At 41.9% G+C, this 24,535-nt stretch overlaps 2 protein-coding genes across 15 annotated transcripts in view; one reads left to right on the plus strand and one right to left on the minus strand.

Annotated features, from left to right (window-relative positions):
• RIOX2 (ribosomal oxygenase 2) overlaps nt 1-24,311 on the plus strand; it is a 37,536-nt gene extending 13,225 nt beyond the window's left edge. For 3 of the 14 annotated variants that reach the window (XM_037906867.2, XM_037906853.2, XM_007057553.4), the window contains exons 5-12: nt 3,002-3,105; nt 8,353-8,455; nt 9,195-9,360; nt 10,310-10,398; nt 11,805-11,915; nt 13,825-13,974; nt 21,730-21,857; nt 23,078-24,311. In XM_037906867.2, the coding sequence (XP_037762795.1) occupies nt 3,002-3,105; nt 8,353-8,455; nt 9,195-9,360; nt 10,310-10,398; nt 11,805-11,915; nt 13,825-13,974; nt 21,730-21,857; nt 23,078-23,129 (903 nt within the window). In that variant the 3' untranslated portion in view covers nt 23,130-24,311. The other 11 variants (XM_043538460.1, XM_043538461.1, XM_043538458.1 and 8 more) reach the window with 9 other exon arrangements.
• The window catches only part of CRYBG3 (crystallin beta-gamma domain containing 3), a 124,013-nt gene continuing 115,184 nt past the window's right edge, over nt 15,707-24,535 (minus strand). Inside the window, exons 21-22 of the mRNA XM_027820012.3 lie at nt 20,943-21,102; nt 15,707-17,611 (exon numbers count right to left, since the gene is read on the minus strand). Coding sequence (XP_027675813.2) covers nt 17,523-17,611; nt 20,943-21,102 — 249 coding nt within the window. The 3' untranslated portion in view covers nt 15,707-17,522. The remainder of the gene's footprint in view (nt 17,612-20,942; nt 21,103-24,535) is intronic.

The following is a 24,535-nucleotide window of genomic DNA, read 5'->3' on the forward strand; positions in this document are numbered from 1 at the left end:
TCAGAGAGCTTGTCTCTTTCACCAACAGAAGTTGGTCCAGTAAAAGATATTACCTCACCCACCTTGTCTCTCTACTATACTGGGACCAACACTGCAAACAACTGTTCTCCATCTCTGCTGAAGGCAGAACAAGAAGTAATGGGCTTAATCTGCAGCAAGGGAAATTTTAGGTTAGATATTCAGAGAAACTTTCTAACTCTAAGGATACTTAAGCACTGAAATAGGCTTCCAAGACAGGTTGTGGAATCCCCATCACGAGATTTTTAAGAACAGGTTGGACAAACACCTATTAGGGACGGCCTAGGTTTATTTGGTCCTGCCTCAGCCGAGGGGGCTGGACTAGGTGGCCTCCCAAGGTCCCTTGCACTCCTACATTTCCATGGTTCTATGATGAGCTTCTCTACCTTTTGTGTCAGTCATAAGGCCAAATCCTGCAAGGTCTCTGCATGAGAAACTCATGTTAATGGACTCTTTCCAAGTGTATGGCATTACAGATTCAAGTCAAAACCTGGCTTTGGACGGAAGTAGATTGTGAGTATTATAGATGAGAAATTCATTGACTTTAATAGAAGTCTGAGGGGTTGTAAGATTTGATCCAGAGTCTAATGAATATAGTTCCTTTTCACTTTCATTTGTTGCATATGGTGGGCCATACTCTAGTACCCTTCATCTCATTAAAGAGTACATTACTCCAGTGGTTCTCAAAGCCGGTCCGCTGCTTGTTCAGGGAAAGCCCCTGGCAGGCCGGGCCGGTTTGTTTACCTGCCAGTCCACAGGTTTGGCCGATCGTGGCTCCCACTGGCCAGTGGGGGCTGTGGGAAGCGGTGGCCAGCACATCCCTCAGCCCGTGCCGCTTCCTGCAGCCTGTATCTGTGGAACTTGGTTCTCTTCATCAGGGAACTGTAAGGACTGGTTTGCTACCTGTATCCCACACAGAGCTCAGCTCCATGAGAGTTAACCAGTAGCTAATTCAGTTAAATTATCCACCTTTTCATACTGGGGAACACTTCCCCATCTATCTAGCTGGGATCCCGCCTCCCTTTAGCAAGAAGGGAAAGGCAGCTGTGACCATAACCCTTTGTCACGTGTTTGCAACCCCCCTGAGGGTTGTGACCCCCTAGGTTGAGAACCCATGGTCCTCCTAATTATTTCGCAGTCCTTAATTTATAGCATCTTAATGTTGATAATGCACTTATGTATGAACGAGTTTTCCCTTAAAGACTTGGGCCCAAATCCTGCTTTGCCTTACTCATATGAGTAGTCTGTTGAAGTCAGTGGGTCTATCAAGTGAATAAGGCAAGCAGGATTTGGCCCTTAAAGTGTTGGTCAGCTCTGACGAGTGACACTGTAAACTGACTTCTTTCTACCCAGTACATCAGTTCCCCTTTTGTGTATTGTTGAGCACCTAGTAACTTTATTCCCTAATCACCAAAATGATAATCTAGAGAAAGGCAGATCAGGTAGGACAAATGATTAGCCATTGTTCCTCATAATGTAAGGTCAGGGATATAACCCCCCGCAATTTGACTGATAAGGTTTCTTACCATGCCTCAGGAAACCCATAATTTAGAAAAGCAAGATAGTTCAAAGTTGTTATTAACGAATCATTCTGTAAAGAAGTAATAAACCAATGTTAGCATTTGATTACAATCTTTTCTGTTGTAACTCTCCTGTGGGGAGCTCCCAACGGGGCTAACACATACCAGAGAGTTAGGTGCACTCGTTGTAGGAGGTGCTCCTCTCTAGGTGAGCTGGAACATAAGTTAATTACTCCACAAGTCAACAAGTGGATCCTTTCTAGTTGTGATAGATAATCAAGACAATTTATTAACGGCAGAGGGAAGCTTGTTAAAAGGTAAGTGAATCACATGTGGTTTACCTATGACAAACCACAGCTCTTTATAAATGGGCAAACATAAGTGATCTTGCTAAAACCTGTGAAATTCTGTAATTGGAGGAGACCTTTAATTCACCTACTTGAAGAAGCCATTTGAAGAGTATTCACTTAAAATCTTTTTTTTAAGACCACTAATCTGCCTAAAGAGTGGTTTGAGCCTGGCAAATAAATGAAATTTAAGACTAAAATTTATTCAGTGTTTTACCATAGTTATTTTATGACTCTCTCTTGGAATACATTGTTCAGGTATTCAGAATTTAATGGGAGAAGCTGTAAATTTAGCCTTATTTGCAATAGCAGTCACATATCTAATTAAAATCAATTTCAGGAATAAAGTTAACCAAATCCTTGGCAGTGGTTGTGTAAAATTTGATCTTGGGAACTGAAGCATGTGGTTGGTGGTGGTATCTTCTTGCAGAGCTGCGCAGGGCCTGAAATATTTTTCTGTGATGCGTTCCTGTTAGTGGTGCAAATTTTTTCTTCATGTTCCTTTGACAGTCTGTTCTCTGCTCTCTCGTCTTTATTTTCTGTTATCTCCATTCTGCTAAATTGCCATCACTTTTAAAGAGCCCTTGCTCACAAGGCTTGTTAAGACAGGAGGGTGGTGGGAGGAAGGATGGGTGGTCATTTTTTTAAAGACCTGTGTTTAAAAATACATTAGTACCTAGCATAGATGGGTTTTATTAGCTTTCCTAGGCAACTCTAGTTTTTTTCCCTTTCAAGGGTGTTAGGTTGGATCCAGATAGCATTTCACTTGTTTGTCACTCTTCCACTGGCTCACTTTGTCAATGGGCTGATCTCAGTCACTTCTTCATTTTGTGTGTATCTAGTTTAATGTGCATATTGTAAATTTTAATTTGCTTTGACTTCACAAATAATAAGGAAGAATTTAGTTCAGCTCTCAGGCTCTCCAGCCTTAAGAGGTCCTCTTTCATCGCTCAGCTATGTGGCATGGAAAGGTGGGTCTATTGTATTGCATGATTTTATATTCAACTGTCAACATTGATATCTATGGAGTAATTTCTTTATTTTGATAACATTGCAGTAAGGTAGTTACCAAGAGACTCAAATACTTAATTGCTTTTTCCTTCTGTTTTCTTTTAGCCAGGAGATTTGTTATACTTTCCAAGAGGAACTATCCACCAAGCTGACACTCCTCTGGGGGGATCATATTCTACTCATGTGACCATCAGCACCTACCAAAACAAGTAATTATTCTTTACCACTTTCATAACGTGGCTTCCTTGGACATGGTTTGGATAAATGCTAAAGGTGACGTAAAATATGTGTGTTTCAGAGAAGTGGTACTGTCTGTTGGCTAGAGCAAAGGCCTTGTAGTTGGGGCTCTTGGGTTCTGTTCCTGGTTCAGCCACTGAACTTGCTGTGTGAGCATGGGCAAATACCCTAGCTTTTGTGCCTCAGTTTTCCCATCAGTAATATAGGGATAATACTTTACCTGCCTTCCTGGCAGGGCTTTTGTGAAAGTTGTTGAAAAGGTGCTATAAAATCTTCTGATGAATGATACCATAGAAGTGCAACACTGTAATGAAATCTAAGCCAGTATTCACGTAGGAATAATAAAGATCTGGGAAAGCAAATCATCAGTTAATTGCTGCATAAAAACATAGCAAGTAGGGGGCTTTTAACAAAATCATTTTTAATTACTTACTTATTACTTATCACCTGGGGACTTTAGGTGGAAGATAAGGTGACAGGTACAAATTCAGTGTTGCATTTTATACAGTCTCTCACCAACTGGAGAGGTTATTGCACATCTCTTAACTCAGAGAATATTAAGCACATCAAGGATGAGTTGTTAGTTTTTCTCTCCTATGCCACCTCCACCAGGCACCCAAACTTGTCTTAGCTGTAAACCGTCCCTTTATAAAAATATCCTCATGTTTTTCATCTACCCCTTTCAGCCTTTCCCCAGAGATTAACTTCCTCCTTTGTTTCCTACATCCTCTCCCTGCTGATGCCTTTTCCCACGGGGGATCGCTGCTCTCACTTAACCTGTCTCTCCACTGCTGGGCTCTGATTCAATGGTCTGGGTGAGGAATCAGATGTGGGAAGGATTTCTAGCAGTAGGGGTGTCTCATCCTGCCCATACTCCAAAGCAACACAAACCTAATACACCACCTTTCATAGCTGCTGGAAAACTGAACCCTGGAATAGCACTTCCTACTTGATTCACTGGTGACCACGTAAAATGACCAGCTTTCAGATTTTCTCCACCGGGAAATTGGTTCATGTTCTGAAGGTTAAGATGAAATGGCTTTGAGCAGAGAACATGTCTCTCCCATACAGTGGGTGAGTCTTTACTGATTTACAGTGGGATTTAGTTCTGGTAATCAAAAGTTACTTTACAGTGTGTGTGTTGCTCGTATTATCGAGAGGCAGCATTAGAACCATACTTCCTGACCTGCTTTGGCCTAGCAGAACTCATGCTGTCTTGTCATGGTGCAGATTTTGCTGAGGAAGCTCACTGCTTTATGGATCCACTTGCAGTGATCACTTTTTATGATCAGAAGAGGAATTGCTCAAGTCAGTCCTTACAACTATTATAATATCTGTCAAATAATATTGAAAGAGGAGGATTTACACTGGATTGCATCAGATCCCTGTCACATAACTGCTGAAGGCTTGAGAGGCTGGTGTTGAGTGAACATAATCCATCAGCTATGGCGTAACACGATGACAGTTCACTGAGTTACTTGAGAAGCACTACCATCAAGGACCATGTTCCCCAGAGTGTTCTGAGAATGAGCAAGAGGCTAGAAGAGTGCTGTTCCTTTAAGAGGAAAAGTATGACCTAATATTTATCCATGCTCGTCAGGCTATTGGTAACAAGATAGAAGCTTCCTTCACATTCTCTCAAGAATTCCCGGCAGCATGGGCAGCAATCTTAGGAAAAGCTGCTACTCTGTATTTCTCATGCCTGTGGGTAAAGTGCAGTGATGAGACTGACTGTAAATATTAGGAACGTGTGGTACGTGCTGTTTGTTTTGGGGAAAATTTCCAAGAGCTCTTAAAATGCAACAGTCGTCAAAGTCGTATTTTGTGCTCTTCCTTGGCATCATGAGCAGTGTCTCCTGTAAGCGTTGTTTTCCTTGGCTGAGTGACTGAGGGCAATGGAATGAATGTGATGTTTACTTGCAGTCTTAGCTTGTGTTCCACTGACTTCACAGAGAAACAGCGGGATGGGGGTTTGATTATGTAGGCAGTTTAATATGGCTGGATGTCTGCATTCATCAAGCAACATGTATACCCAAGAAGTGGATATACAGAATTCTTAATACACCGCAAGCTGTGTGGTGTTGCACTCTAAACATGTATGACACACAAACAACTATTATAAGAATACTTAAGGTTGCAAAGTTAAGCACTCAAAAGGAAATGCCAGAATTGAGATTCATGTGCAACCTTAACTTGCCCCCTTGTGCCTACGCTTCTCTCTGTGCCCAGTCAGTGCCAGTCTCTGCCTTTCCACCCCTACACACTAAACTCCCAGTCAGCTTTTCTTCCTCCTCTTCTCAGTTCCCAGACCCACCTCTTGTCTCCTCTGCATTTGAATCACACTGCTTCTTCCTTCCCACTGCCTGGAAGTGGGGGCCCACTGAAAGCACAGGAGAGACAGTCTCCTTGCTCTCAGTTCTGGTGCCAAGCTCTATCCCAGAGCAGCAATTACAGGGAGAGTCTGCCTTTTCCCCTTTAGATTTGGGCTGAAGCATGCTCAGTTTCTCTGTTGGGATGGTGCATGTGTAGCCAGGTCACACTTGTAGCTGTGAGGGGAGGGAGCGTGCTCTTTGAAGATGGAATCTTAGGAGATTTTAGCTGCTGAAGTCCGAGAAGTTTCTACTGAGCATGTGCAAAGTACACTTTTTCATAGGCTTATAACGTAGCCAAATTTAGGTGGATTTTTCATGGGGATGGCAAAAGGCACATCCCCGACACAAAGACCACTCCCTGCTGAATTTCAAATCCCTGCTCCAAAGCATGTGGTCTCTAGAGCATTTCAGAGAAGCGATTTGCAGAATTTTTTAACATAGGCAAAAAATATTTTTCCCTATCCTTCATCTTGGAAACAGCTGAACTGTTTTGGTTAAAATTGTTCAAAACAATTCAGTCTGAGGCGGACACCAACGTGGAAAATTTCAGCCCAAATGTTTGGCTAAAGTTTGATAACTTTAATTAGAGAACAGGGTCATGTAACAGGAAATTTTGGGCAACCATAGTAACAAGCAGCCATCAGCCCTGCCTATTTGTGTGTATATATAAACACAAATTAAATTAATGTGGTCCTTTTGAAAATGTGTGTGTTTGCATTACACGTTAATGTGTTTATAAAATTACCTGAAAATCACCATTTTAAAGTTAACTGTCTACTTTACCAGTGCGCGCTCTTTCTCCGAGTGTTTCAGTGGCTGATGATGTCACTCCCTGCCACGTGAAGGGAATCTTTGGCTAGTCCTAATATTTTGGTTGTGGGGTTTTCTTCAGCTTGGAACTCCCAGTATTTCACTGTCCTATTTAGGCTGCTGGCGCTTCAATTTCCTGGTACATCTCTGGTCTCTAACTGGCTCTGCAATGCAGCCATGCGATAACGATGCAGCTCATGGTAGCGGGAATGGATTGTTTTTAAAAACTACGGTCAGAGCTGCCTCTGTTTAGAATGTAGCAGAGGCAGGAGGGAAGGGGAAGGTCTAAGATGGAAGCCGCCCCAGTGTTTAATTACTAACATCAGCCAAAGATTCCTTCCCCACATACACCCAATGAACAGCAGCAATTGGGACACGTAGGGAGAAAAAGATGGTAAACTTTTCTGAATCAGAGGTGGTGGCATTAGTATTCACGTATCACTTGTATGACAGCACTGCCTAGAGCAGTGGTCCCCAAACTGTGGGGCACGCCCCCCAGATAGGCACAGAGGAACATCTGGGGGGCAGTGGCGGGGGCCCGGCCAGCCCCTACAAGGGGATGGGAAGGGAGCGCCACCCAGTCCCAGCTCCGCTCCAGCCTGGATTCAGCCCGCAGCCACGTCCCTGCTCCCAGCCATGCCTCAGCTGCCGGCCCCTGCTCCTGGCCCCCACTCCCAGCCTTGTCTCTGCTCCTGGCCCAGCCGGGGGGAGGGAGGAGAGTGGGGACCACTGGTCTAGAGCTTCAGCCGAGATGGCGGCCCCATTGCGCTAGCACTGTTCAATATACATAGCAAGAGACCATCTCTGCCCCGAAGAGCTTAAATCTAACTAGACAAAACAGGACAAGAGAGGAAGTATTATCATCTCCCTTCTACAGATGGGGAACTGAGGCAGAGGGAGTAAGGGCCAGATTTTTCAAAGGCATGTAGTCACCCTAGGATGCAGACAGGTGCTTCATGGGATTTTTGAGTAGTGTGGACTCCTCCTTGACTAAAGTCCTCTTCTCCAACTGAAACCTTTCAGGACTTAATTATTCCCAGATATAATCTGTGTCAAGATGGACATGGTTAAGAGTACAGATCTGTGATTTAGGGAAAATACATTATAGGTGCATAAACCCAGCAACATCAGAGTTCAACATGTTTGTAATTCTTTTAAGTTTAAGTACTGAACTACAACAGTTAAGGTATCCAGACACCCTTAACTCTGCCTTTCAGTGACACCATGCAATAGCCATATTATGAAAGCATTTTAGTGTTTGTAGTCTCAGATTGGTTTAAGCTGAGTTTTTAAAGACGTTAACTTTTTTCATCATGGTGTCACTACAGGGAAGAATTAAGGCTGTTTGGGAGTGAAGCCAAGCTGCCCTGAGGGAAGATGGTGGCCCACTATACTTTCAGGAGGCAAAGAAGAGCACTGTGAGGAGCAGGTGAATGGAGGCAGTGGCCATCTTTGCTAAGGCACCCTGTGCCTGGCTCTCATAGAGTGCAATGGGAGATGACAGCCATTGTGAACGAATTGTGGAATTTTCGTCAGCCTCTGAAGCAAAAACTTTCAGCTGTGGGAAATAACAGCAAAAAATTACCATTAATCCTAAAAGAAAATTTTCAAATGTAGCCACTGCATAATGGTTCAGTAATTTTTTGGAAAGCTAGTCTGTGTTATTTTGTTATGACCACTGGAGTCAAAGGTCTGATGCTGTGCTAAATTTCTTAAATTTTTCAATTAATTTTAACTCATACAGTAATGGATTTATTCGTAAAGTCTCCGAAAATTCACTCCATACACAAAGAGTAAGTGCGGTAAAGTTGGGAAGGATACCCTGTATTGTTCAGACATAACTAAGAATCCTTGCTTTAAGTGCAAATCTAAACTCAACATTAACAAGCTAATATGCTAATAAAGAGACACTTGCTTTATCCAAGTTACCTATACATAGCTTCCACTCTATGTAGATGAGAAGCAGCTTAGATAGTGTCTTTGAGCCTTATTTCAGTGTCACCATTTCAGTTGTTTTTGTTTCCCTCCACCCTGCAGTTCTTGGGGAGATTTCTTGTTAGATGCGATTCCTGGGCTTGTGTTTGATACAGCGAAGGAAGATGTGGCTCTACGGACAAGTATACCAAGGCAACTACTGATGGTAAAGAGATGAAATTGTGAGGGGAAATGTAGCATGAACTTCTGTATGTTAAAGAAATGTTCAGGAGAGTGCAGCTCATAGCCCTATTGACGTGTTGGCCCCATTGTGTAGTACCAAAACCACCTCCTTTTGAGGTTTGCAGTTCACCTCCATTTTCAACCCCAAGGAATAGGCTGCCCAGAAGCTGTGTCTAGGTTGTTGAACTGCCCTCTCTACATATCCAACATGCTCCCAAACTCTGACACTTTCCTCTCAGTCGTAGTGTTGCTTTGGGGGTCCCTCTCAGATGCCACCTCCTTCTGGCGGAGTTCTTAGTGATGCTAAGGCTTGTTTTTACTATCGGGGTAAGTTGACCTAAGTCACGCTACTCTAGCTACATGAATAACGTGATTTACCCCGGTGTCCTAACTGCGCTGAGTCAACAAGATACGCTTTCTGGTCGACTTCCCTTACTCTTCTTGGGGAGATGGAGTACTGGGGTAGACCGGAGAGCGCTCTGCCATCGATTTAGCGGATCTTCACTAGAAACTTCACTTTTTCATGGAGAAAAAACAGTTCAAAGGGATACTGACAGCCCCAAATGTGAGCACTCTCCTCATACAACTTCAGACTCCACACAGTAGCATGGTTCCCAGCATCTGTAATGCTTTGAGGATTTTGACCTATCCCTTCTCTAGTGAATTAGGATTGTCTCTGATAATTAATGTGGGCTCATGTGTGAGGGTCTCTGTGTATTCAGCAGGTGGATATAGCTGACTCAACAAGGAGATTAAGCAGCTTTCTGAGAAGTCTTGCAGACCAGCTGGAAAACACCAAAGAACTGAGATCTTCTGACATGAAGAAGGATTTCATTATGAACCGATTACCGCCTTTCTTGGGGAACAGCCCTGATCCCTTGGCTCCAGGTTGCATTTAAGTTTAGTATTGTTTCCCTTAGTGGGGGATTATGATTACTGTCTGCACTGTGGTAGCATCAGAGGCCTCAGTATGGGAGCAACTCCCCGTTCCGGTAGACACTTTGCATGCACACCAAATGCAGTCCTTGGGTGTAAGGCAAGAGACAACAGTTAGATGCAGCAGACAGATGGGAGCACAAGGTAGCAATGAGATGGTTATAATTAGTGTAATGAGCTGTGATGACCTCATATCAGCTGCCTAGCCATGTCACCTGACTTGGCACTGGAGGAAATTTCAGAAGTTTTGCAGCAAGTGCTGTCAAGTGATTAGATCACAAGGAATGCCAGGGTTCCTGCCAATCCTTCCTACCCCTTGCTCTGCCACTGACTGTGTGTGTGAATCCTGGCAGGTCATTTTATCTGTGCTCCAGTTTCAGTTTAGCGTTCTGTAAAATGGGGCTAATACCTAACCTTCCCGAAAGGAGGGATGCTGTGAGGCTTAACTAATGTCTGTAGTTGAACTGCTTTGAGATCCATGGGTTAAAGGTGCTGATTGGGGCAAAGTGATAATAGTAAATTTGTTACATATGATTTGAATTTTGAACTGATTACTATTCTATTTAAAATGAGTGAAGCAAATGTTTAATGTTGTGCTTGATTGTTAGAATTACATATTTATTCTGAGTGCATATTGCTTTAACTGGTGGAGGTTGTTGCTAATGTACCAACTTGCTGTTGTAGCTATTTGTGTCTGATAAATCTGAGTGTGAGTGTAAATGGCTCAGAATCTGGAAGAATGCTTTTGCCGCCCTGTATTTGAGAATGAGCAGAAGTCAAAAGTAGAGCTATTCATTCCTAGACTTTGTTAAGCTACAGGAAGAAAAAAGCTTAACAAAATTCTCAGCAAAGCATGGTTTAGTTTCCTTCCTTTCTGAAGGACCGTATGTTTTTCTCTTAGGTGGAAAATTACCAAAATTAGACAGCAAAATCAGATTGCGGTTTAAAGATCATGCCATAATTACAGTGGAACCCGATCAAGAAAATTCTGTAAGTCTAATGAAACTGCCTGCATAGACTCCAAATGATTGTTGCCGTGATGTTTGCTGCTTTGTTGTGCTGTCCTGGACTATTTGTAGGGGTGTTTGTTTAGTTGCCCAGCATCTGATTAGGATTTGTCATGAGATTTCAGTGATGTAATGCAATTCTGTTCTACAATGTAGAGTGTTTTCATTTTGGAGTTCTACACAGTAGAATTAATCAGGGATATTGTGTACCATACACAGGGCTTTCACCAGGAATTGGCTAATGGCCTTAGATCCAGAAAAAGCCTGGTACCATATACCATATGGTACTCAGATACCTCTTGCTGCTCTTTGGCAAAGAAGATTTGCTTTTGAAACATGTTCTTTTCAAGATAGGACATTAAATAAGTCACTTCACCTCTTTGGAGAGAGTGATCCTTACCTCCTTTGTAAAGAGCTTTGAGATCTACTTATGAAAAGCACTACAGAACAGCTAGGTCATATTATTTGTTAAAGACCTTGTGCAAGAGGGTGCAGCTCTGTTAACTTCAGTGGGGCAGCCACGGCCTGCATTATGATTGTAAGTAACCCTCTGTCTCTCCGTTATTCTTTGCCTTGCCATGCTGGCTATGGGTATTGAGTTGTTCCATGGAGGAGATGGTAACATCATGGTCTCTGATGAGTACTCTTGACACAATGTAAACCAAGGCCTGCTGGCAGAGCCTTTTTCGGAGGGGAAGGGGGTTAGTGGAGAAAGGATCTAGATTGATAGTCTTAGAAACTAATGTTCTGTCTACAGCACAGGTACAACAAACTTCCTTGCCTTGGCAAGCCGTGCTCGGATTGGAGGGTTTACCTTTAGGAATCAGAGGGTAGCTGACTCTGTCGCAGAAACTACTACTTGCAATTGGCACACAGTTGCCCACAGAATCTGACCAAAGGCTGAAATTTGTGAGATAGTAACGAATTCAGATCACTTTGGGCCTGTGATGTAGACAAGATACATATCCTAACAAGCCATCTAGTCCTTTATGAAGGCCCTGCAGGATGTGCACCTGAAGGAAAGTCCATGTTGTAAATAACGTAAGTTCCATTCTGCAGTCTTAACCTATTGATGGCTTTAGTTATGTATCTACCTATGGTCCTTTCAGCCACACGTGGTCAAGGGGAGACGAGATGCCTGCCCCCATGCACATCTAGTCAGCATTGTAGGCTGAAAAACAGAAGTCTCTGAACGTCATTTTTTCAAGACTAGCATTCTGTAGCCTCGTCTCCACTAAAGCAGGTGACAGCTGGACTAGGGTGGGTGGTAAGAGTTCGTGGGTTAGTCTTAAAATGAGCTGCTTAAGTAAGCAGGTAAATAGATGTGATCAAAGTAATTAACTTACACTGTCTTGTGTAATAAATGGTTTTTCTCCTGGTGTCTTTTAGGATGAGCGTCGCAAAGAGATGGCTTATGTCTATCACTCTTTAAAGAACAGGAGAGAGAGGCACATGATGGGAAATGAGGATGATGACACTAATGAAGAAGGGATATCTGAGGTTTGTTGTTTATTTTGTTTAGTAAGATGTTTAGCGTGCTCTATAACCAGCTCTAAATGTGTAACGGGGCTGACTCTACCCCTGCAACGAAGGGAAAGGAATCTCTACAGCTTCTCATGTTTAAATGGCTAATTACCCAAGTTAGGCTTCATGTAGATTTGTTCTGCAAGGCTTAATTCACTTTCTCTTGAGTCAAGATGTGCTGGAGGATTAGCAGAAACTCACTGCTTTTCTCACTCCCCCTTCTATGTGCTCTGCTGCCCTCCCTGTCAAGACTAGTCGGATGTGAGGGGAAGAGGCAGGAGCCAAGTGTGGGGGCACTGCACCTAATTCTAAAAACCAGCCAGAATAGCTGTTTGTTTTAACACTGGTGACATTTCAAATGTTCACCATTAGGTTCCATAATCAACACCTTACTGAGTTAAATAGCAGTGTTCCACCCATAGGCCTTCATTTCTCTGTCTGTTTGTTTGCAGACTCTGGCAGCGCTGTTCAAAAGGGATTACTCTGGGCAACAGAGCTAGTCAGTTTTGTTTTTTGTTCAAATAATCTCTTACATTCTGTAGAGACCAGACCATGTGTTGGCTCAGTCTGACCCCTGCACTTGGGTTTTGATGTGATTTTTAAAACTCATGCAATAATTAAGTTATGTATGTACCAACAGAGAGTGTGTGGGGTTTTTTCTTTTTTAATGTAAACTTCATGAAGACGTCTTCCTTTAGAGAGCCTGTGACTGGTGCTTTTATCGCTACGCCTGAAAGGATCTTTCCTTTCAGGACAATGCTGATGACTTTAACAGTGTGACTAGCCTTCGCTTCGTCTGCATCATGTATATTTTACTGAGCAGAGTGGCAATGCCTCTGGAATGTGTCAGAATGTCTGATTAACATAAATCTGAACCAGCTAAAGCTTTGACCTGAAAGAATTGAGAACGCAGGATTCCTCAAAAACAGCTATGTTGTACAAAATATTTAGAGGCAAAAGATACTTTAGGCTATTTGTCTAGCACTTGTTTTTGCTTTGGTAATTGGAACCAGGCTTTACATATGCCCTCATAACTCTTGTATGTGGGTTGTAGAACTTAAATTTTGCTGTGCCACCTCAAATAGTCTCACTTTGATTGGCATTTTAATGTAATAACACAAGTCCTGTTTATACTAGAGAAATTTGGTGTGCTTGACTGCTATCCCCTGTCTATTTGTAGCAAATAGTGAGTCTATGCTCACAATTTCTTCCCTGGCACACGGGTATCCTGCACTGGCTTTGGAATTAGACTTCATCTAGGCAAGTCTAACCATTGTGTGGGGTCCAAGGCAAGGCCTGGCCCAAATCCCACAATGCACCTGACATTGCTGCAGTGGGGACTCAGAGTAGAACAGGGTCACAGCATATATCCAGTAGAGCCATGGTATGGCGTCCCCAGCCCATGCCTGCTGATACATCCCTTGAGAACTCCACTGCAGGGGCAACTGCTGGATTAAAGAGGAAAAAACAAATGACAAGAATGAAAGTGCAGCTCTCCCTGTGCACGTGGCCGAAGGGAGAATGTGGTCAATGGAAAAACCCTCAGGCCCATGACATCTATGCGAGCACAGGTTGTGGCCATCACAACCTATGTACATGTGGTTTTTGAAGTAGGCAGTGGTGCAACCTAAAAATATGAATGAGGTAAATGTATGTGACACCCCCCAGAAGCACTATACTCCTTTCAGCAGGGAGCATAATCCAGATGGTGTTTGTTAGCACGTGCTTCATGTTCCCAGAACAGGATACCTACTGTGGATACTGTGCAGGTACAGCAGAGGTGAGCTGTGTGTTAAAACAAACACATATGGTGTTGTGGGAGAGACTTTGTAAAATGTTTCAATTAGGCCTCAGTTCTAATTTTTTTGGGTAATTTCCTTTTTAGACTCATGGATTACGTTTCCCTTTATCGTACATGGATGCACTGAAACAAATCTGGAGAAGTGCTACTGTCGCTGTTAAGGAACTGAGCCTCAAGTCCGATGCAGAGAAACAGAACCTTGTGTTATCACTCTGGACTGAATGTCTCATTGAGGTAATCTGAGTCTTTCAAAAATCAGCCATGGTCCTGGAGCCTAACATTTCATCCTTGGAGTACGTACTGACAAAGGACAATCTGATTCCTCCTCTTCCATGGAGCTGGATTTATACAAGCCAGCAAGGCTGCCGAGGAAGGGTGTGTGGTTTAATCTCCACCTCTCAAAGCAACCTAGGTGGTGGTGCTGTCCCCTACACAATAGCTCAGTGGTTAAAACACTTAAGATGTGGGAGACCTGGCTTCAAATCCCCAAACCAGTCTCTCCCATTGAGGTTCTTCCTCTTAAGGGATTAAAGTGGCTTTGCACATATACAGTGGTGGAAATTTAGATGTCCACAGCATGGGGGAGGCAAGAGTTGTCAGGATCTAAATGCCTAATGTAGCAGTGAGGGCTGGATCCACTCAATAAGAAACCGGTCCACTGCACTGAGCATCTAGTAAAATTGTGTTGCTCTTCTCACAGGGTTGCCTCATTTACTAAGTAAAACTAACAATAAAAAGTATGACTCAACTATGGTGGCTTTTCTTGGGTAAATGTCTCACTAGGTCATAGAATTTGACTGCAGCACAAAGCCATGCTAAAAATTAAGCCCAGTGAGACTAACAGTATTGGTTCTCAAATACCCATCTTATTTTTGCTGATCCTGCTTGGTTTCCCCCTTACTAGTGTTAAAAGGGGTCATAGGTGTAGAACTGGACCAAAAGCTACTTGTTAGCTGAAATCTCAGCTGCTGCGTGGTTGTTTTTTTTTGCTAATTTTAATATCCAACATGGAGCAAACGCTGGGGCCTCTGACACATTTATAAAATATGCTTAACCATGACGAAATATCTACCTGTCTTTTGTTGCACAGCATAGTGGAAGTAGAAGAATTTAAAGTATGGCCATTAGTTACCTAGAAGCTGAACTACCCAGTGGCAAATAAATGTGACTAACTCCCATTTCAAGCCTACAGTTGTCTTTGCTCTCATCTCATGTAACTCTTGAAGCAGAGGCCCTGTTTATCAGGGAAAACTCAAGCAAACTACTAAGGTGGGGCAACAGGCCTAGTCCAAGTAAATGACTTGTGGTAAGGTAGGCTAACCTGTTTTCACAGCTCTGCACATCCTCAACGAGGAAGTGAGCCTGCCTGTAAAGAGGCAGAGATAAGTACAAAAACATTCATTCTGCTTCGTGTCCCAAACCTGAGCCACAAAGACAACTCTGGCTATAGCTGTGTTGTCAGTCCCTGGGAAAACAAACAGGTTAAAAAAATTGTGCCTTTTCTCCACAGCCTTGGGAGATAGCTGGTTACCTCAATACTATCGCATCTCCACCTTTTTAAAAAAAGGTATGACTTTGTAGGAAATATTACAGTTACTTGAGACATATCATCACATGCGAACAAAAAAATACCTTCCACTGAAAAGGTGACAATTTCAGGGATGAGTGAAACAGTGCTAGAAAATTTTAAAGGTAGCATCTCTGATGGAATTTAGCTAGACACTCCTGTTATTGCGAGAAGTGCCATTAATTTTAGTAACCATAAAGGCATTTCTAAACGTATGCACATCTTCCAGCATGTTATCCCCCTAACACTGAATAACCAGTAGCACTTGAGTATTCCCTGCATATCTCCCATATGCAGGTACTCTGAAATGGCTTCACAAACTTGAGGGGCAAAGGTAAAATGCAGATTGTTGTAATAATTGTTCCTGTGCAGTAAGAATGAAATAATGCTTGCATTATATTTCATTTAAATATGAAGATTTTTAATCCACAGGGGGGAGAAGAGGTGTCAGTGTATACATGCCATTTGAACTGGTGTTCTTGGGAAGGAAGTCACTTCAGCGATTTTTGTTCCTTATTGTCTTTGCTAAAAATAAAATTATTGCATTTACGCAGTACAAAATACTACAAGCTAAAGAATCTCCCAGAAGTTTTTACAATTAAAATATACATGCTTTACTTTATTATATAATACTGATACACCAGCTGTGATCTACTCATTGTTTTGAGGGAAAAGGGATTATATTACAACTAGAAAGCACAAATCATATTTAAAACTTGTGGTATGTTGACAAACTTTCATAGAAAAATCTACACAAGTGCTTTAGTGAGAAAATATATACACTCACAAACCTAGTCACTTACAGAGCTGTATTTGATTTTAGCTTTTTAGAATGTAAAAGTAAGTAAGTGCAAGTAGGTACAGGTATTCAAAATATATCACTCCCTCTCATACAAAAATAGTCTTACACCTGTTTCACTTTTCTGTAGCAAAAATTTGGTTTTAGGTTGAGACATTAACATTTCCTATAGCTATTCCAAAATACCTATAGGAAACAATACAATCTTTCACATTTTGGTTTAGCTAATCTGTACTCCTCCTTTCATAGTTTAATAATCAAGACAAACACAGGAGCCAGAGAACATACCTCACTTAGAAAACATTACATATTGAACTGCATTTAGGAAGACACTAATTCTGGGAGAACTTCATAATGGGAATTTTAAACACTTTTCTCCAATGGGTAAAAGAATAAACTGAAAACCAGGGAGCCCTCTTAATACAATCTGCCTGACATAAATAGTCAACACTTTATTAACTGGAAGAAAGGTTGCATAGCATTGTGATTTCACTGAAAATTGTGCTTCTGGAAGTCACCAGTATCTTCAGGTCTTTAGCGGAGGTACACAATGCTGATGAGCCTCAAGAAAGTTAGCATGCATCAGGTTGCTTCTTTAACCTTACCACAGCATAAGGTATTAGTTAGCACCTTTACAAAACAAATCCGGCTTGTATGTGTGCTATTGAATATACTGTGGTTTTAAGATCAAAATGTATTTAACCTCTATCCTCAGCAAGTCCTTTTAGAAAGCTAGCCTGATCCAGTATATATTTGCACATATGACTCTCTACTTGTGTATGAAAGTCTACTTTCTACCCTGGCTCAGGGGCTGGTAACTGATAGGCCCCTGAATCCAAAAACTATTATGGTTTAATGCAATACTACTTAAGACAAGGGCCTAATTTTACCCAGGTGGACAATGACCTGTCATTGTATCTGATACAACCAAGCACTGGACTTCCAGGCTAGTCCTTTTTTTAGAACAGACTTTGTACCAAGAGAGGATTTTTGTGATTAAAACTGGATCCTAAAGCACCAGCTTCTCCTTTAGCTTTTGAGGAGAAAGGGTATAATATGAACTAGTCTTTCCTAACGGATGACACAGGAAAGGCTATTTAGAAATAAACTGCCAAGTTTTTGCTACTGTATCATATCTTTGCCTTCACTTAAAGATTAACAGGACTAGTAAACGTTACAGAAATGTAGGCTTAAATGGTGCCTTAAGAAGAGGAAGACCTCAATATGGAGTCATGTGAATATTAGGAAAAAAAACATTACACTAACCTCACCTCTCCAATGTGCAAAATTCAGTTGTTTGGGAGTAAGTAGAGTGGACTTGCTGAGTAACATTCCAGTGGCATGTGACTTCAGTAGTTCCTTCTCTGAAACAGTGTTCATAACCCACTTAGGTCCATAGTCCCAGGATCTTTGTACTCACAATATTTCAATGTCCCATTTCTGTGAGAATTCACTCTCTAGCGGCTGATTTACAATTACATAGTTCCTGTCATAATAATTTCCTCCTAAAAATAGAAATTCATTAAGGCAAGGTTAATTGTTAATGCAGCATACTTATAAACAAAACAAATAGACTGTCGGTTGTTCAATTGTTGTACATTGAAAACTAAGTGTGTATAAAATATAGGAAACTCATTTCAAAGTTACTCAGACTTCTAAGCTTTAAAGTGAATCTCATATTAAAAATGGACTTTTTCCTAGAGCAAATCAAAAGCTATAAAAGATTTTGGAGGGCAGGGATTTTAGAGGTGGAGAGTGGTTTACTGTCACTGGGAGTACAGCATTGACTCTTCACGTCTTTGTGTGTTAATTTATTCAGCTGTAAAATGGCTACAGTACCTGTCACTCTGTCCGATGGCATAGTGGTGCAGTGTCTTAATGAAATGTTCATAAAGAGCCGGAGCTCTCTACCTTCCTCTCCCTCCTTTGGATGTATCTGCTCTTGAGGGCTCTCGGCTTCTGTCCATTTAAACACCACTACTTGTGAACTCTGCCCTGTGTCTCCTCTACTCCCTCCCATCATTTCTTCCTCTCTGCCCTCCAAGCCTGTACCATCAATCTTCACTTGACCCCTCTTCCCCACACTTCTTTCCATCTCCCTCCTCCACAGTCAAACTCAAGTGCCTTGAATTTTTCACCTCAGTCCTCTCCACTCAGAGCCTTTGAATGGGGAGGGTAGTGTTCAAAGGTTACACACAACCTCTTCATAAAAACGGGTCTCTTCTCCCTACTCATTCTCCTCCATGTCTCTGCTGCCTTTGTACTCCTGACTCCTCCTTAAGATCTTTGTCCTGGGTCTTCTGTGATTGTACCCTTTTTCTCCTCAGCTTGCAATGGTTGTACCTTATGTCCTTTCCTGGAGACACGGGTCACTAAATTACTGATCACAGAAATGAGAGGTGGGACAGACCTATAACAACATCAGCTGGCTTATTCTATACAGCACTGTACTTCACAGTACATTATCTGGTCTAGTTTTAAGAACCAGAAAAACAGTCTCAAGCAAAGGGTTTGCAACCGCTTCCCTTTGGAAATCACTAGAGAGCCTAATATTTCCCCCCCTCATATTCATCCTAAATCTCACTCCCTTCATCCCATTGCTCCTAACTCTGTTTCCTTATATTGTCTTCTCTGAACTCTCTCCATTTTGTCAATAGATTTCTTGCATTATAGCACTCAGAAACGAACGTGAAGATTTCAGCTGCCAGTTTCATGCATATTGGCCAAATAAGAGTTACATAATTGCCACAGAGCTAGAAAGCGCGCTCTCAGTTTTATTATTTCCCTTAGAAGGATTTTTAGTTTCAAGTGTACCTCTGTGCTCAGGAAAAGCCTTTTTGCCAGGAAAAAGAAGTAAGGGACTGTAGAACTGAAAACTGGCTCTCAGCCATTCCCTTAAATGCATTTCAACTTCTTGTAACTGGCAAATCCAGAGCTACTGCTACAACTATCAGCACATTTTACAGGTGTAGAATGCCACACTCCTGAGCCAGGATTTGTTCCCTCCAGCCAGATGCCTTTTACTTTAAATACCAATTTCTGTTTCCCGCTTGACTCCAGCTAGCACAGACGATTCCTGTGTTAGAGCTATCGTGCATTTTGCATTAACAGGTCACAAACCTCAAATAGCAAAAAGAGTTAAATGCTCCTGGGACCTGCTATTTATAACAGCATTTTAAATTTCTTTTCAGACACCCAAAGAACATAGTATTCAACAACTATATTATTCCTGTATCAACTTGGTCACTTCAATATTAGATCATGCATTAAATAAAGCAGCCCAGGTTTAAAAAATTTCAACATGTATCTTGTCGAATAGACAACGTTTTTTAAAATGTCTGTTTTCATATTCTAAAACTTGTCCTCTATATTGCTAATAAGGACAATTTTGTACTTAATGATTTTGGGTCAAGCTACGCACAACAAAATTAATGATTAATTAAAATTAAAACTCAGGAGCCCGAATTACTCTTAATTTAACCCCTGTGGGCTAGGAACTCTTTATTGGTGCTGATATATATTTTTCATTGTGTCCGTAAGTTCTAGTTGCAAGAATCAAGAAGGTTTCATCATTAACAGCAGCGTCAGTAAACTTTTAAATAAAGTGAACAACAGCATCAGTAAACTTTTAAATAAAGTGAACTATATTTTAAAAACAAAGGTGATCTTGGACATTTTCTCTCCCATTTATCGTTGTGCAAACCACTTCCTGCATTTGTGACTGTATAACACCCCTCAGGTAGCTACAGCAATTGGTTACATGGAAAAGGATTAATAAAGTAATGTATTTTTAGCCCTTTTAAAGCATCTCAACAGCTGGAAATGAAGAGGAGCCAGTACTATCCGATCAGCTTGCTCTCTGCCACCACGGTTAGAGAATCACTGTACCATTACATGCTCCCAAGGCTACCACACTATTGCCAGGACTTGAGAAATTCTGCTTCCTAAACAGCAATGCTCCCTTTGAGCTGCACTTCCTGCAACACAGTTCTGCCCAGCAAGAATTAGATGTAGAGCCCAGGTTGCCTAACTCCTAGTCCTATGTGCCATCCTATCCTGAAAATTTTAAGAGCAAATAATCTGCCCTCCTGAGCGGCCATGTAGCTGATTTACACTCTACTCCTGCTGTCATTAAAGTACATGGCAGTAAGATCTGGCTCTTTATTACAATGATAGTTGAAAGTGAGGCTCTACCACAGCATACTAGAAAGATTCAGTATGAAGAAGCCACTAGATACTAAACTGGCTTTACACAGGGCAACTTATATAGGTTGGTATTTTACATTTTTTGGCTGTTTTTCATTGTACCAAAATAGGGTTATGGTAAAGGGGGGTGGGAGTTTTGTTAGGACACAGAATTGCATTTTCATCTTGTACAAATGCTGCTTCCAGACATTGTCTTTCTGCTCTCCCTAAAGTAAAATTGATAAGTGGCTGGTCAAACAGCTGAGATCAGCTACAAGGAGCAACGTGAAAAAAAAAAAATCTGTTTTTCTACAGTATTTTTTTTTTTCTAAATTCATCTGCAATGTAGTTTTCAAAATGTTCCCCTTAGTAAATGTTAGTTGTGAAGTGAAAACTGGTGAAAGTTACCAAGATTTAGGGAGTTATGGAATAATATGACTGTGCTTTTCTCAGTCTCATACACTAAAAAGGATTGGCAAAAATATAGTTGTGGATTGGAACATCTGTCACCTCACCCAACAGAGTAAACGGACTGTTGTGTTGAATATTATGCAAGCTGGTTGAGGGTACAGACAACTGGAACATCCCAGTCAGCCACAACTGCCTACAGCAAAAACATGCAATTATAATAGTAGATGAGCTTTTTAGTACCTTTGATATCGAGAACCAGTTGATCACTAAGGTACGAACTGATGGTTCCATCCTTATTGAGCCTCCACTTCTGCCTAGCCTTTCCATGTTCTGTCCACAGTGCTACTTTAGCTCCAGGTAGGTCTCTGCCACTGACAATATCAAGACATGCAGCAATAGCCTACAAGAGTTGAAGAAAATAAATAAATAATAGAACCTGGTCATTGCGACCATGACACCTCAAAATAAAAATGCTGTGATTAGCAACAGATCCCACCACTAAGCTGGGAGTAGATTACATTCATTACACTTACAACTAATAGCTTGTTCACTGGGTAGATTAGCATACATTATTCCTGACATTTCTAAAGGTAAATAAGCACCATTTTATTTTAATTAAGTAGAACTTTCAGGCAGGCTTTATGCAAGAAGAAGAAAACCACAAGCAATTCTTTATTCCTTCCTTTGCAGGTCACTTTGAAGGCTTTATTGGGTACACCTACATAGTCAGCAGAAGCAAACCTTCCAATCCAGGTTGAAAGACTTGGGCTAGAGGGGCTTGTGCTAACTGTCTAAAAATAGCTGTGCAGACAGCGCTGAGAAGTTGCGGCTTGGGCTAGAGCTCAGGCTCTGAAGCCTAGGAAGGGAGTGGGCTTCACAGCCCGATTCACAGCTTCAATACACTGTCTACACAGCTATTTTTAGAGTGCTAGTGTGAGCCCTGCTACCTTGAGTCTGTCAATCTGGGCTGTGAGGCTCACTGCCATGGCCTATGTAAACATACCCATTGTGACCGTCTCTTATGCAGACTGGAGAGACAGTGCAAGGCCTTCACAATGTGCATGCTGCACAAGGGCCTAACACAAGAAGTTCCTGTGTTCAAGAGAGTGCAGGCATTCCTCTCAAAAGTGCACATCATCTAAGAGCAGAGACAAGGTGAGGCCATCAACCAACCTATCATGACCAACATAGCGAGCCTAACCCACTAGGGAGTACTGCATCTCCCAAAGGGGAGCAGCCAGGGTGGATTAATTTTAATCATGATTTAAATTAGCAAGCAGGAAACCCTGATTTAAACAATCTATTTTAATCTTGTTTCAATTTGTATTTTAGTTATTTTCCTAAACAAAGATTCATTCTCATTGGGTTGATAAAACATGGATATGAAGTTAAATATAACCTTTACTCTAAATTTGGTGCTTCTTTTTGCTAATCAGGAGTATGCACTATACCAGTGGTCACCAACCGGTCGATTGCGATCTCTGGTGGTGTAGCGGGGCTGCCGCTGAGGCAGGCTCCCTGCCTGCCCCGGCCCCATGCCGCTCCCAGAAGCGGACAGCACAGCCCCGGGGGCCTCTCCCTTTGTGCGCAGCTCCTGTCTGCAAGCACCGCCCCTGCAGCTCCCATTGGCCAGGAGTGGGGAGTTGTAGCCAATGGGGGCTGCGGGGGCAGTGCTTGCAGAAAGGGCCCTCCTGCACGCCAACATTCTGCCCCAGCCCAGACCCCCCTCCTGCACCCAAATACCTTCCCAGAGCCCGCACCCCCTCCTGCACTCCAACACTCTGCCCCAGCCCAGAGCCCCCTCTCAGACCACAAACCCCTCAGAGCCTGCACCCCCTCCCAAACCCCAAGCCTTACCCCAGCCTGGTGAAAGGGGGGGGGGGGAGGAAATGGAGTGATCGGGGCAGATCCTGGGTTGCCCTTAAGTTCAAAAAGTGCTCTTGGGCATAAAAAGGTTGGAGACCACTGCATTCTATCTATACATGTATTTATATAGCTTAACTTGCATTTACTAGTTTCTTAATTTTTATGTTTTTTTTCTTTGTGTTAGGAAATGGTGAATGATATATTTGAGGAGCAGTTGTTTTTTTTAAGTGATTTGTGTCAAGCACTATTTGGATGGAAATTCAAATTAAATCAAAAGTGCATAAAAGACAGCATTTGAGTTTTTAGTTTAAAAAAATATCTTAAATGTGCTGGACACATGGAAAAAGAGTTTATCAAAACATGATTTGCATTTAAAACAAAATAATTTATTAAACAGAGGAAGTATTATCTGTAGTGAGTGAACTGAACAGATTGTTTTGGGTCACCATGCCCTTCAAGATTTTAGAACTAGAAGATCTCATCTTCTCACACCTTGTTTTTATTCATAGATTGGAAGAGGAAAACAAACTTTTCTGCTTTTTCAGTTTCCAGTTGGTTTAACTTTGAATGAACTAGTCACTAAACTGAACTACCTGAATAGACCAATATGAAGAAATACTCTCTGCACCTGCAGAAGAGGCTACTGCTGTCAAAAGCTGGTTTAGCACTTCGACAAACTCTAGTCCAGGTGCTGAGCCAGTGACTTCCACCAATTCAGTGGTTTGACTTCCTTAAACTTGTCAGCAAATATGTATTGCTTAATATTATTGTGTATTTTATTTAAATTATTTTAATAGATTACAATAAGTTGAGACCTTAACATAGGTTGACCATTTTAAAAAACAGACCTGTATTTAATTTAAACCAAAAAACCTTATTTAAATTTTTAAAAATCATTGATTTTTATCCGCTCCGGGATCAGGAGGAGGAGCACTCCTCTTGCACATGTGTTGCTCCAGGAGGAATTTGGTCTCCCCAAGGCAGAATTCATCCAAAAGCACCACCTGGGGATCTGCGACTCTGCACTGGGCCCCACTTAAGGTTGCGTCTAAACAGTACAACTATGCACCAAAACTGCAGTTTTCCCTCCTTCAACTCAATTAATATAATTATCATTGTATGGATTAATACAAATTTATACAATTTTTACCGAGACAATACTGCCAGCGTATTACTAGTACATAAGCAAAGCAAAATGAGGAAGGATGGTGCCCAGTGATTATAGCGCTAGCCTGGGACTTTGGAAATCCGGGTTCAAGTTCCATTCCCTGCTCCACCACAGACTTCCTGTGTGACCTTGGGCAAGTTACTTTGTCTTGTTGTGCTTCCGTTCCCCATCTGTGAAATGGGGATAATAGCACTTCCCTACCTAATGGGGGTGTTGTGAGGAGTAACACATTAAAGATTAGGAAGTGCTCAGATATTATGGAAGTGGGGGGCCATTGAAAAGTACCTAACAGATAGAAAGCAAAACACAATGGGGAAAACAGACAGTGCCGTAACATGTCCAGGAGTACATTTTCATCTCACTGCACAGATGTTTACACAAGAAGTGACTATATCACATGTTCAGAGCAAGTGCACCGTTACCTGAAAACATGCTGGAAAGTTAAAGAAGTTTTTTTAAAAAGCTGTACAGGGTTAAAAGGCTTTTGGTTATTTTTTTAAACAATGTTTTTCATTTACGTAGCAACCAAAGTGCTTGCATTGTGCTTTATAAAGATGACTTGGTTCCTGCCAGGAGGAATTGTTGTCTAATTTAGACACAGATAATACAAAGAAGTAAGATATAAGACTCAGGCATGGGAGCAGCAGAGATGCTTGATCTAGGGGTGCTGGCTTGAAGTGGTTTACATATACGGGGTTTACAGTTTGGTTCAATGGCTCTCAGCACCCCCACTATATAAATTGTTCCAGGACCCCAGGGAGGAGACAGTGAAGGGAATCGATAGAAGGAAGTGGGGTTT

Source organism: Chelonia mydas, chromosome 1 (genome assembly GCF_015237465.2).
Source record: "Chelonia mydas isolate rCheMyd1 chromosome 1, rCheMyd1.pri.v2, whole genome shotgun sequence".
Classification (NCBI taxonomy): Eukaryota; Metazoa; Chordata; order Testudines; family Cheloniidae; genus Chelonia; species Chelonia mydas.